At 36.1% G+C, this 13,211-nt stretch overlaps 1 protein-coding gene across 1 annotated transcript; it reads right to left on the bottom strand.

Annotated features, from left to right (window-relative positions):
- Window positions 1–93: 93 nt before the first annotated feature.
- TRAT1 (T cell receptor associated transmembrane adaptor 1) lies at window positions 94–12,408 on the bottom strand. Its single transcript, XM_021542400.2, has 6 exons — window positions 11,352–12,408; window positions 6,349–6,459; window positions 5,227–5,263; window positions 3,818–3,879; window positions 2,954–3,012; window positions 94–1,815 (listed from the first exon to the last, which is right to left on the bottom strand). Exons 2-6 carry the CDS (start codon window positions 6,449–6,451, stop codon window positions 1,555–1,557), a joined length of 522 nt encoding a protein of 173 aa, XP_021398075.1. The 5' UTR covers window positions 6,452–6,459; window positions 11,352–12,408; the 3' UTR covers window positions 94–1,554.
- Window positions 12,409–13,211: the final 803 nt, after the last annotated feature.

Below are 13,211 nucleotides of genomic sequence, written 5' to 3'. Positions count from 1 at the left end.
GAATAAAGAATAGTCAAAAGAATAAAGCTAAATTTGAATGTGGCAGTATTACAAATGAATTGGAAATAGTTGATAGGCTATTAAAGATCATCCTGAGAGCCACAATCAATTTATTGGAGGCATTGATTAAATATGAAAAGGAAATGTGTACAGATATATATATATAGAGAGAGAACATTTACAAAAATGCCCTGCTCTTTGAGCAAACTATGTTGCAAGGGAAAGCAGCTGATGAAAATTAGCATAAACATAGCTGGACTAAACAATGAAGACTGAGAATAGAAAGGAAACTAAATGTACTTCAATCCCATGAAGTGAGCTTACTGTTACATGTACACTCATTGAGAGAAGTGGGTACCTCATTTCCATTTAATTAGTTACCAGATTGAAGTGACAAGTTGAATTTAACCATTTTTTTTTTCCATAATTTTGTCTCATCCCTTGATGTGTCCATCCATTTCTACTGTTAGAAGGTGTTGGCTCTCTGTGCTTCAGAGTTTCAGGCTCCTTGGCACTGCTCTGTGGATTTTAAAGTCTCCAATATCCCTGTTTTTTGAAAAGGCAGGTGAGTCTGACACCCAGAGGCAGACACATTATATCAACTTGCTTTGTTTCCTGCTGCAACCACTTAATGATTCCCAGCATATAAAAATAGATACCCACTCTATAAAACTTAAAATTTAAAGAGTTTCTTCAAATGAATGTGCACACAGTAAGTGAAGGGTTTGGGGAAATAAAAAGTTTTTGGTTTTTTGGGTTTTTTTGGGGTTTTTTTGTAAAATAGTTAAGAATGGCAATGGAAAACCAAATAGGAATATAAACATAACACGGAGTATTAGAAGGAAGAAATCCTTCCTAGATTTATTGTTACAGATGGTGTGATAATATCTTTGTGGACCCTTTAATACAGCTGTATACAACAGTAGAGGAATTGAGATTTGAGATGCATTCTAGTATTGTTAGAGGAAACTAAAGATACACAAAGATCCTGCTAAGTCCTGTGAGATGTACAATTACTACCTTAAATCAGCTGTTAAATTATTCTCCAGTCATTGCCATAGACCAGTCACAGTCAGAAAGTTCACAGTGTGGAACAGCAGCTCAGTTCTTAATTGGTAAAACAACTAATCACCAAGTGTGCAAGCACGAAACAATCTCATTTCAAAGTATTGAAGTTAGTATGGAATAGCTGTACTCTGCTAGAGCTGTATAGACAACAAGGGGGTCTTTTGGGTCTGCTTGAAAGCTGATGATTGTTTAAAACAGGATCAGTTCTGACTGGAATCACTACCCTGTCACTGCTGAGCTACCTGTGACTTCTGCAGCTCTTTCAAATTGTCTTCAGAAGAGCAGATCCATCTGAGTGGCAGTCTGGACCTGTCTTGCTTAGCCTATAAATATGTTAGGTAGCCAGTTTGGAACACTTAACTTACCCATTTCATACCACTGTTTAGCATGTCAGCTTTCCAGGATACTTTCTCTGGTCATTCATTGTTCCTCCAGAATGAAAAAGCAAATCTCACTTTGTGGTTACATATTTGGTTCATTACATATTCAGTTCTCTCCTTTTGCATTATGAATCAAGCCCATTAATCTGATGGGATCATCATGAATGGCTTCTACTTTTGCTGTGTTTTCAGCAGCCAGCTGCTCACTATTGAGGTAAATGCTAACTTTGGAAGCCACCATGGGGTTAGATGATCTTTCTTCTTCATCTTCCTCTAATGAAGGGTCTTTCTTTCTCCTTGGTTTTCTGCATTTTCTCTTGACACTGTGATCAAGTGAGGCATAGCACATCTGATTGGCAGACTCCACCTGAAAGAAAATTCACTTTAACATTCTGCAGTTATCCTTGCTTTAAATTCATGTCTAAGTCTTCAACTATATCTATGCCTTAATCATAAGCCTGCCTGAAATTTGCCTAAACTAGCTGTAAAACAACTCATTGAAAGCACAAATTATTAAACTGTGGGAGAATGGAAAACAGATCAATATAAGCTAATGGTAAATGACTGCTAGTGGCAATATGGAAAAATTCATCACGGTGTCATTGGAAAGATTCTCTGTGGGAAAGAGGGAAGCTCATGTGATAAGTCCAGGTTCTTTGGGATGCAAAACATTATTTGATCTGGTTTTCTTCTTTTTTATTTTTTTTGTTGGAATCCAGGTATTAACAGGCTTTGCTTGTGCAGAAAACCAAAGATGGATAATTATTGTCTGTACATACGATCTCATCTCCAGTGCAAAATGTATGCTTTTCATGGCTTTCCCCTGTTTTTTATGCTTTTCAAACCAGACCATCAATGACTATTGACATTGGAATGTCTAGATTTAAAAAGTTTTTCTTTATCTGCTGGAAGTACCCCGTGAGAGAGTCTGAAAATCCATCCTTATGAAATGTGTGGCAATCAAATCAGGAAATAGATGCTAGGAATGCTTCAATTATAGGCAAAATTCATTTGAAGCTTTCATGCTTTTAGGCATACAAGTATCTCAACTAAGCACAAATCAATAGAAAACAATCTTTCCCTGGTTAAGGCATATAGATTTTGCACTGGACAGGAAAGAGGCAGTCAAATTCAAGAGTATCATGTGATGCAGCTTGTGTTTTCACTTGGTTGATAACTAAACCAAATAAAATTAATTCTTTACTTTAGCCATGGCCATGGATGCAAATTTAATTCCATGTGATCTGCATGCCTGTGGCTGAGATTTATTATACTGTATTGCATGGATCTGAACTGTCTATAATTATGCTTCCTTATTAATGACTCAGATTGAATGGAAGGTCAAGTTTGTACTGAAATACCTTGATGAACTGAGATATTAATGCATGGTAATTTTTGTGAGAATGTGAAGATTTTTGTTATATGCTCTTATATGATAAATAAAGGAACTCTGAGACAGACCATGTTACCTTAATTCAGAAATCTGTAACTAAAATTAAAGATACCTGTAGCTGGTTAACTGGTCTTTGAGGCTGGGACTTCATCTGCTCGTAACAACATTCTTCTGTAATTTATCAAAGTAGAAAAATCTTTTTATTAAGACATGCTACTGAGTCTTAAATGATCATATCAACAGATTCTCTCTGTCAGAGAATGTGCTCCCCCCAGTTTGCTTTGGTAGGACGTTTGTGTTTGTTTTGAAATCACACACGGCCCTCTCCCTCTAATTATAGAGAGGTAAATAGCTAAGAAATTCAGACGCATACTGTGAAAATGAAAATAATTTTGTGTTCACATGAAGGAGAGGTTTCTCGTTATTTACCTCTATGGGTGTAATTTTAGAGTGGTTGGGAGGACTTCCTGCAATTTAGAGGTAGCCATATACTGATGATTTTTTCAGCACAGGCAGCCTTTCCTTTGACTGAGACATAGGTTGTGAGTTGCAGCAGCTGGTGATTAAATTTTGTTCCTGAGTTTACTTCAGTTCTCTGTAAATTTGGTTCTAGTTATTTTCTCATGTTTTATCTCATTTTAGCCACCAGTAAAGAGACTACTTCCTTACAGTTTTCAGACTTTTACAATGTCACTGCATTTGAGAGTTGACTTGATTCAATCTATTCAAACTATCTATGAAAAAGTTGGGTTTGTTTGGGCGTTTTGTTTTCATTTTGCTTAGCTCCAATTAAGGCTTGCACAAAAAATTTGCATTTCTGTCCCCAAGTACCTTTTAATCATTTCAATGATATCTATAGTTGAAAATACAGAGATTCTCAAGTTTGCCATTTGAGAAATGCAAATATGTCAGTCATTTTTTAATCATACAGTTTTATAGCCACTGAATAGACACCTGTTCCTAAAATGAAGCTTACCTATAACATCTTGATTGAGATTGCCATAAACTGGATCATCTTCTGTGTGATAGCCATCATAGCTATAAATGGAATGAAAAAACACTTCTAATTCATAGAATGTGCTTTATTTAGCACCCCAATACTATATTTTAGTGTTTTATATACGTATGCAGACTGTGTGTGTATATCTATATATAGCAGATTGTTTGTGATCTTATAAACAAGACCAAAGTATCAGAGAGGGCAGAAATGGCAGTGTAGGTATTCTCAGGAGAGTTTTGTTACCTAGCTCAGAACTGAACTCTCCCTTCCCATAACTTCATTAAGCACAAAGCTAATTTCAAGAATGTTAAGCTACATCTTGAGGTAGGGTAAGAAATATTAATGAGATCACTGAAAGAAACCCAATTCATGTCCTCTGAGACACTCTGCAGTACAAAATAAAGCACCATATGTGTCTTTTGGGATGATGTTCTTAAAAGGTCCCCTCTTGATTCAACTAAAATACTTCTGTCAACACAAACAGAGAAGACCAAAGCCAAGTTCAGCTTTGCACTTTTAATTGTACGTTGTGTTTCATTACCTGCTGTTACTTGAAACTGTTCCTAAGTGGGTTTGTAAAATGGGGATTGTTAGTAGGAAGCACTGTGTAACCTTTCTACTGCACCCTGTATTGCATCTCATCAAGAGGGTGAAGCTGTGCTCTAACACCACATTCAGTGGTATTTCTCATCTGAACAGGCAGATAATAGACAGACTTCCCAATTTCAAGAAAATTTGTAATTGAGAATTGGTTTTGGGTAAGGTCCAGGTTTTTGTATTTTTGTTTCAAGAGTTTTTACATTTGGGGTGAGATGAGACTCCATCCATCTCTGTTTTCTAAAGTTTGGGCTTGGTTTGGGTTATTTTTTTCTCTGTGGCATAAGAGAGAGAGACTTGAAACAGATTTGTGTAACAGATCATGGGATATCCTACAGATATAAACAGGCTCCTTTATTGCTTTTGGATGCTATGTGTAAAAGATGGTTATGAAATGTAAATACATGTAAATTATCACTCCACAAGTATTAACTATCAGACTATAATTTGTCACTGTTTTGTGAGAGCTGAGAGTTCTTTTGAATTATTATGGAATTATTGACTTTCAGTGATAGGTAATGGTGGTTTAACTCAATACCTTGCACTTTCAGATAAAATTATAGTATTAGCATGCAATTATTTAATTGTTGATAAAATGACTGGAGGATGTATCTCATGTGAATATTTTTTCCCTAGGTTTTTTTGAAAACTTTTTTTCCACTACCAACATTTCCAGGCAGACCGCATGAGATATTGAATTTTCCTCTATGCCATCCGTCCAAAGCCATCTGTCATTATTTATTGCATATTTTACCCTTGCCAGAAAGAAACTTTTTAATACAACTTACCTTGGATTGCTCTCTTCGTAGTCTTTATGCATTTTAGCTGGAAAATTTGTTTTAAAAAAAATTAAGAGAAAATGAAACATGTTATTTTAGAAGACTTCAGATAACTGCCTCAACAGGAATGGTTTTGGTTTTGTTTTAGAGAATACAGTTGAAAGCTCTGGCTCTCGGGACCTTTAGTTGTCCCGCTACTTTTCTCAAATACTTTTATCAAATACAAGAAATGTTTATGTCCCTGTGCTGTGTCTGCAAAGTCTACACAAAAAACATATTGTAACACGTGTGATTCATTCTTGATTTCCTCAACATTTTGTTTCTCCCTCATTTTTTCTCTCTCAGGTTTTCTCTGGGGAGGTGAAGTGTGTTAATATTATAAAGTGATGGGTTTATTTATTTTATTTTATTTATTCTGCTGGTACGTCTGAAAAAGAGATTCTGTGATCCACACAGATGAAGAGACTGGAGCAGAAAGGCAATGGCTACAAAGAGATTTCATGCTATAGCTTGATGAATAATTCAGGAATGCCTGACTTTCTAAACTCTGCTCCCAGACTCCAGAATTTACCACAGCAAGCTCCAATTTGATGAGTAATGCAGTAGCTGATCTAAACCTTGGTGAGTTTAATTTTGTAAATGACTGTGATTCTTCCTCATAGATATATCTGCCTTTTAGCCCTAAAACACAAACCAAAAATCTCAACTGACGCCCATCCCAAGAGACTGACTGTGAATATCTGACTTTAATACTTGGTGAGCTCAGTTTAGAAGCACAAGCCTTCTGTTTATGTAGATTATACACACAAGTGTATTTAGCCTTGTTGAAGTCACTAGTGTTTGCCTGCCCACCCCTATATGTACATCCCTGTGTAAAGGGAATGGTGAGGATTGTACAACTTCCTAACCATGGAATTGGTTGTGCTGGCACAATCCATCAAAAAGTAAAAGTAGCTGGCTAGCTGTTTTTATGTAATCAGACCTGATTCTCTTAAAATCCTCTCTAGTAAAATCCTTCTTGCCAAAATAAAACTTCAGGATTCAGAAGAATCAATTTGTTGACTTGATAGCTCTGAGCAGGGATGGCTTTAAACATTGAAATTTGATTCCTTACCAAGAGATGTTACTTACCTTGCTTCTTTTTGATACAGTGTACAATATTCAGTGTCAGTGAAACAAGCAGAGCCAAACTCAGGAAGGCCAAAACTCCCCAGATAGAAAAATGGCAGTCCATTGCTGTAACTGAAAGAAAACTTACTCTTTGTGTTGTCTAACAATTTTACTGTATTCTTCATGCTTGGCTGGTTTTTGCTTTCTGTAACTGAAGCTGCTATTTTGTTGTTGACTCTCTGACAGCTATTGCTATGCAAGCTAAATAATTAATATAAAAACCAGATGCTAAATATTAAGAAAACATCGTCAGTAAACTGTTAGCAGAAATACAGTTTCATAGGAATTCAGCCAAAGATTAAGCTATAGGTTTGCCTGTAAGATGCAATAAAAATCAGAAATTAATAAAGAAAAATGTAATTTTACTGGATAGCTTTGAAATTATTTTTTGCAGTTGTCTTTAAGTTAGTATTTGCAGTAAATTAAGGAAATTCTTAGCTAAATTCTAGAGTTCATTAAAGTAGTTCTGAATGTAGTCAAAACAAATTTGCTGGATGTCTCTGAAGAATAGCTAAGACTGTAATGTTTTAACAATTCCTGCAAGAAAGGGATTTGGTTATGTTTTCTTGCATTGTTTTCCAGCTATTAAAACCAGTGACTTGTTCTTTTTGTCTTGCCTGAGAAACCAGAGAAAGTGATGGTAAAGGATAAGTATCAGCTGGGAACCAGTGAAGCCTCAAGTATTCCTACAAGGAAAAGTTCAAACAGCTCCTGGAAAATCACTTGGTAAAAGGTGAGTTCACTTATTTGAACAAAGTCTTCTTTTGCTCTAATCTTGCCACTCCTTGCAACAAGAAAGATAGGAAATCTGCACAAAATCTATTTTTGTCATTTAATTAATTAATTATTCTTAACTTTCCCAAGAGGCATATTTCATGTTCTCTGAGATTTGAAGTGTTTGAAATAAAACCTGGTGCCCAAAACTAATGAGCTCTAATAGTGGATAAAAAGAAACGTGCAGCTGGAGCAGAGCAGCCAAGGGGCTGGATTGGACGATGCTGACCCTTAATGCATTTTGTTGTTTTTGGACATACCTGGATGCCCTTAAGAAGCTCACAATTTGTTTGTTTCCTAAGGAAAGCAGAGTTAAAGGAGTGCAGGAATGCACTTTTCCATGTTGCTGGCCAGGGGAGGGTGGCAATGCATTTGCTCCTGCTGAGAAGACAGAGCTTTGTTCCTTGACTGCCTGGGCTCCAGCTCCAAACCTTCTTACAAGTTTTGCCCCTCTTTGTGCTGGTGTTGCCAAAGCTCTTTTTGTTTTGTTGCACTCCAACCCCCAGGTGTTCTTATAATGACAAAACGAGATAAGATAAGCCCTGGCAGTAAAAAAATCACAAATCACCTGGGCTCCCAGGATGTAGGTTTCTTTCCTGAACAGAACTCTCTTTTAAAAGGAACAAAGCAAATCAACTAAGCTGTAATTTTCTGATGGACTTCTAACTTCTTTTTGCACATGGTACTTTCAGTGACCATTTATTCTTCGTTTTAAACTAAACATACAGTTTCCCTTCCTTTCTACCACTTGAGTTCTCCCAAAGGTGTTTGAGAGTTCTTTAGCACTGCAATTCTCCTTTTCATGTTGAAAGGCACTTTTATGCGAGGAGATACAGACATTTATGACTAGAGACAACATCCCCACAGAGCAACTATACAGCATTCCAATTTTTCAGGGAAGGAATTAAAAGAATGGGAGATCTACACTGAGGAGATATTATCAGGGTGCATCAAGAATCACCAGTTTTTGGAACCTGGTTACTGTGCAATTAGTCACTCAATATTGCATCCCATGCAACCTGTCCAAAACTATAAGTCTGTCCAGGACAAGAAATTTCAAGTTTCACTGTTTAGCCTAAATAATCAGAATCCTCTCATTCTTTTCCCATCTTTTTATCTTTCCTAATGTGATTAGCTTCCATTCTTCTCACGTTCATTTCATATTTCTTTTCCTCCAAACACTTTTCCCAGGGAGCAAAAGCAGTATTGTAGCCCACAAGAAGGAAAGCACAAATAACTGTGATAGAATCACAGAATCAACCACATTGGACACAACTCTGAGATTCATCAGAATAAAAGGAATGAGCAGGCACCTAAATTATAGTTGCAATCTAACATTGTTCCTGTTTTTCCATATAGGATGTTGTCATTTATCATTCTGATTCAGGAATCCAATTTTTGCCTGGTGTTTCCAGAGTAGAAGGAAAATTCTTAGTTTCAATTGGACTATTTTCAGACCTTAACTGGCCCACTTTTTTTGAAAAATATTATTTTCCTGTTTCAGGTTTTGATTTGAATTGAAATTATTTTATGGAAAATAGTAAAAGTTTGATAAAATTATTTTCTTTTTAGTTTCCAAGTCTAAATTCTCTGATATTTGAGCCATCCTACTTCTCAAGAACTTTAAAAACACTCTAGAAAAAAAAAAGATATTAAATTTGGATTTCTCATAAAACATGCCAATGTTTTACATCTCGCAATCTATAGTTCTTAAGCAAGATTTAGGAAATTTCATGGGTGTGGGTAGATTAAGAAATAACATTTAAATTTCTTCCTGGGTGAACACTACTTAGTTTATTTTTAAATTTATTTTCCACAACACTGTCTTAAACATCTGCTTGTGTTTCAGTAGAATGTATACAGACATATGTGTGACTTGAGTATATTTTTGTTTGTTTGTTTTTGCAATACTACCTATTTGTTTGTCAGACAACATTGCTTATATGGGAGAAACCACAGCAGTTTTTACTTAGCCCACCTTGCTTGGAGACGTACTGGTGCTGTTCTGAGAGCTCCATGCCACTCCAACATTAGTTTCACCAATCATATTACCCGGATTTAAAATATGAGAAAATCTGGTTTTGTATCCAAACTTTACAGATATGCAACTCCCAGCTCTTTCCCATGTCTTCTAATTCTTATAGGTGTTTCTGATATGCTGCTTCTATTGATACCTGCATTATTTCAATTTTAACTACTTTGACAGCAGCAGCATTAGCAGGAAAGCTGACTGTGTGAAGAACAATTTGTCTCCACAGATAACTACAGTGCTCTCCCTAAATGTACAACAGCAGATGCAACCTCTCACAGTTAACAGGTTGTGCTAAAGACAAAAATAAGATAAGGAGACTGTAGATGGTGAGTTAGAAATAAACAGCAAGTCTATTAGACTAGCTATAGTCAATTTTGAAACGGTGTCTTTTATTCTGTTCTCTAATTTTAATTCTCATTCAAGTCATCTATTCTCAAATGGAGCAAATCTATATTAATCTTTTCTTACATAACATATAGTTTGTCCAAAGAATCCATGACACTGTATTCAGGGACATTCTCATTCAAGCCATCAAATGGAATACTTAAAAAAAAAAGTGTTGTATCTTTTGAAAAAAGTCACATGGAATAATTCAGCTGCTTGGGAATAGGACACTATGATTCTAAAATGATAAACTCAAATTCCATCAGGGTTTTCTGTGATAGTCTATCTGTGGTAGGAGAACTTAAGGCTGGTAGTAGTTTGTTGCAAGAAATAATATTGATGTCTTCTTAAAGTAATGTGCTCCTCTGTGAAAGGAAAAAGGTCACTACATACCCAAGGTTTCATGAGAGGGACAACAATTCTTGTTATATTGTTAAAATATTTTGGGATGCATGAGTGGAGAAGAATTATATTTAATAATTATAAAGATGACAGCATTTTGATTAACTAATATCAGACTCTCTCTTGTATTAATGACACATTCTTATGCTGCTGTTCTTCCATTTATCTTTGAAAACCAGGTTAAACTTGGAGTAGCATCCAGCTAGAACATCTATCTTAGGTAAGTTGCTTCATTTGGATAATGTTTTCACTTTTCTGACTTCAGGGATGGGTTACTCACTACCTCTTAGTATATTTTGAAGTGTTATAAATTGAATGTACCAAATTCACACCACAAACTACAGACAAACAAAAGACTTCTAAATATATAGTTAATTGTGCTTTTTCTCTTTAAAAGTCTATTGACAACTTTCTCCACCAACAGAAACATGGAAATAAAGAGAGTTTTGGTGATTTGTTGTTAGGTTTTCTCTTTACAGGGTTCATTATATTGTCACTGGAGCACTGTGAGGGAAAATAAGGAAAAAAAAGCCAAGCAGAAAATCAAAAGCCTGGTATTCATTTTATTGCAACTCAAAGGAGTGGTCATAATCCTGTACTTACCTGTGGGGAGTGGAGCCAGATTTAACAATTAGTGTTGGATATTTGTCCTTTTAACAACATAAGAATACGTAGCAGAAGTGTTATGTTTTGGTCCTTCTTGCTCTAATGTGTTTTGTTTAGAGAATCCATCACAAGGATAACAGGGAGATAGCATACTTCTGCCAGGTTTTTGTACTGAAAAGGAACGTGAGGTGAAGAACATAGGTACCATCTAGCTGGACATGCCATCTGTGGTGTCCATTTATTATCCACAGAGGCAGATTAATTGCTACCAGATTTATGGTGATGATCTGGAGCACGAAATGGTTTCTTTCCTTTCCTTCCTCTTGTTTTCGTCTACAAATTTGTTAAAGATTACATAAAACTGTCTTTCCTCCCCCACTTCCAATTAAACATCGATATAAATAATATTTTGTACTAATGGCCCTTAGAAAAAGAAGCCCATTAAGAGACTGATGAATGTTAAATTAGCATTAAAAATGCTTCCACCTGTGTGAGCTTTTAATACAGGATTAATTCTCTGAAAAAGATTCCTTAAACTGCAATTAATTAGTGCACAGCTAATTGCTTTGTAAGAGATCGGCTTCATACTTCAGAAGGGAAACAGCACATTGTTAAATAAGAAGGCCCGTGGCACAGAATTTTCAGCATAAAGTTAATGCCTTAATTAATGAAGGTTTAGCACCCTGAGCCACCTTCTTGGGAGACTGCTAATCTACCATGGCGTGGTACTGCTCCTATGCTTAAAAGTTTAAAAGACAAGGCTTACCTGGTTCTGTTGTTTCTAGGATTACTCCCCTCCCCTTTATCCAACAGGAAATCAAGTTATGTTGGCAGAAGTTGGATATTCTTGTCTTGAACCTGGCAGCATGAACCTCTCTTTAGAGTTGCTGTCGATCTCAAATCCCTCCAGTCTTTTTTTCTTTCACCTCCTTTCTTACAAACAGGAAATGTGGTTCAGCTTTGACAAGCAAACGCACATTCTCCTTCAGTGTTTGCCTCCAAGAGAGAATTAAAGTATTTATGTGGACCCTTGTATTTATTACCCACCTGTTTTGCCTCAGAAGAACATGTATAGCACTATTAATTTATGTGATACAAACTTACTTTTGCAATATTCATATTTACACTCAACGTTATCTTGGGTTTAACGTTATGTTAATTTAACAGAAGCATTTAGGTACTTCTTAAACTAAATTACAGAATTATTTTACCTAGGAGTGTTGTGTGACTCTTCCTCTCTTGAAGCTTTTAAACCAAGGCAGAAAATCACTGCTCAGAGCCTACAGTTTAGCAACAACAGGATTCAGAGGCACGATGAAGAAATTATAACACTGCCAGCTCCTGAAAGTCAGGTTAGAATAACAGAATGTCATTCCTCCATTCTTCAGAGTTTATGAATCCAGGGCCACAGTCCAGTACAGTTGTGGAAAGAAAGGATAAACCAGAGTGTGGCTTGCTGTGTGTACTTTTCTTTAGAATTTAATGAAACATGTCTGTGTTCGGGTAGAGAAGCCATTTGATTCTCAGAATCAGAGTAGCTTCTTTCCAGAGGAAGCTTGCACGCTGAGCACTGTCAAAGAAACTTTCTGTTAACTTCTGATGTGTTAGGTATAATTTGGTTTTTGGGGTTTTTCTTTGCAGCTAACGGTTTTATTTCCTACAAAGGATGATGTAGAAGTAGGAGGAGCTTCTTATTAAAAGAATGTGACTCACATGACTATGTTTGTCTGTTTGGAATACATAAACTGAAATAGCCCTCAGTGTAGCCTAAGGAGCAATGTAAAACTCTGCTCTTTCTCTAATGGGAGAAAATGTCCTCTGCAATCTGTGTTTACTTGGGATGTTATTACTTCTGATTATTACTTTTGTATTAACTGCCTTGGATCAATGCTTAAGAAATAATTTACTGGATTAGCATTTTATTTGAACATGAAGGAACAGATTAGTCTTGATTAATATAATATATCCAATTCAAGTCCAAGGGTGATATAAACTCAACTATTCAGAGTTTTATCATAATGAAGTGACTAGAGCAGGAGGAATTAATCTGAAAATACTCAAAATGTTGGAAATACTTACCGAAGGATACTGAACTGAGAGAGGAACTGGAGAAGAGATGTGCATTGTGAAAATGAAGACAGTTTCTCAGCTAGGAGCATGTGGAGTAAATCTGAAATCTGCAGAGGATTCAGAATAAAATGCTTATCAGCATGAACAAGAAGCTTACAAGAAATAAACTCCTTTGGAGATAATTAGGAGCATAATGGAAAGGTGAACACTGAGAGTGCAGCAGGGGATTTCTGAGTTTGTAGTCCTGCTGGTGTGTTAATAAATCTGCTCTCCAAGACCAAATCATTGCTGTACTGTATCAGCTTCGAATGGCTGCAAAAGCAAAGTCTATTGGAATAAATGTGAACTTGGTATGCTATTTTGGGCAACCTGCAAGAGACAGAAGGCTCTGTTAGATAGCAAGGAAATATTCACTTCAGGCAGTAAAATCAATTGGGCACATGACGGTTCTTTTTTTTCCTTCCCTTTGTATCAGTGCTACATTAAAAAACTTAAAGTGGTGTTATTCAGGACAATAGAGACAAGGACAAATAATTACTATATTTAGAAAGAGAGG

The sequence above is a fragment of the Lonchura striata genome, chromosome 1 (assembly GCF_050655825.1).
Source record: "Lonchura striata isolate lonStrDom1 chromosome 1, ASM5065582v1, whole genome shotgun sequence".
In the NCBI taxonomy this organism is placed as follows: domain Eukaryota; kingdom Metazoa; phylum Chordata; class Aves; order Passeriformes; family Estrildidae; genus Lonchura; species Lonchura striata.
This window is presented reverse-complemented; position numbering and strand designations above follow the sequence as displayed.

Excerpts from the sequence above, each read along its gene's own strand:
- TRAT1 (XM_021542400.2), bottom strand. The coding sequence starts at position 6,451 with ATGGACTGCCATTTTTCTATCTGGGGAGTTTTGGCCTTCCTGAGTTTG. Across the intron at positions 5,264-6,348 it reads CTGTATCAAAAAGAAGCAAG|CTAAAATGCATAAAGACTAC; the intron begins GTAAGTAACATC and ends CAAATTTTCCAG. Across the intron at positions 3,013-3,817 it reads TCTCAATCAAGATGTTATAG|AAGAATGTTGTTACGAGCAG; the intron begins GTAAGCTTCATT and ends GATAAATTACAG.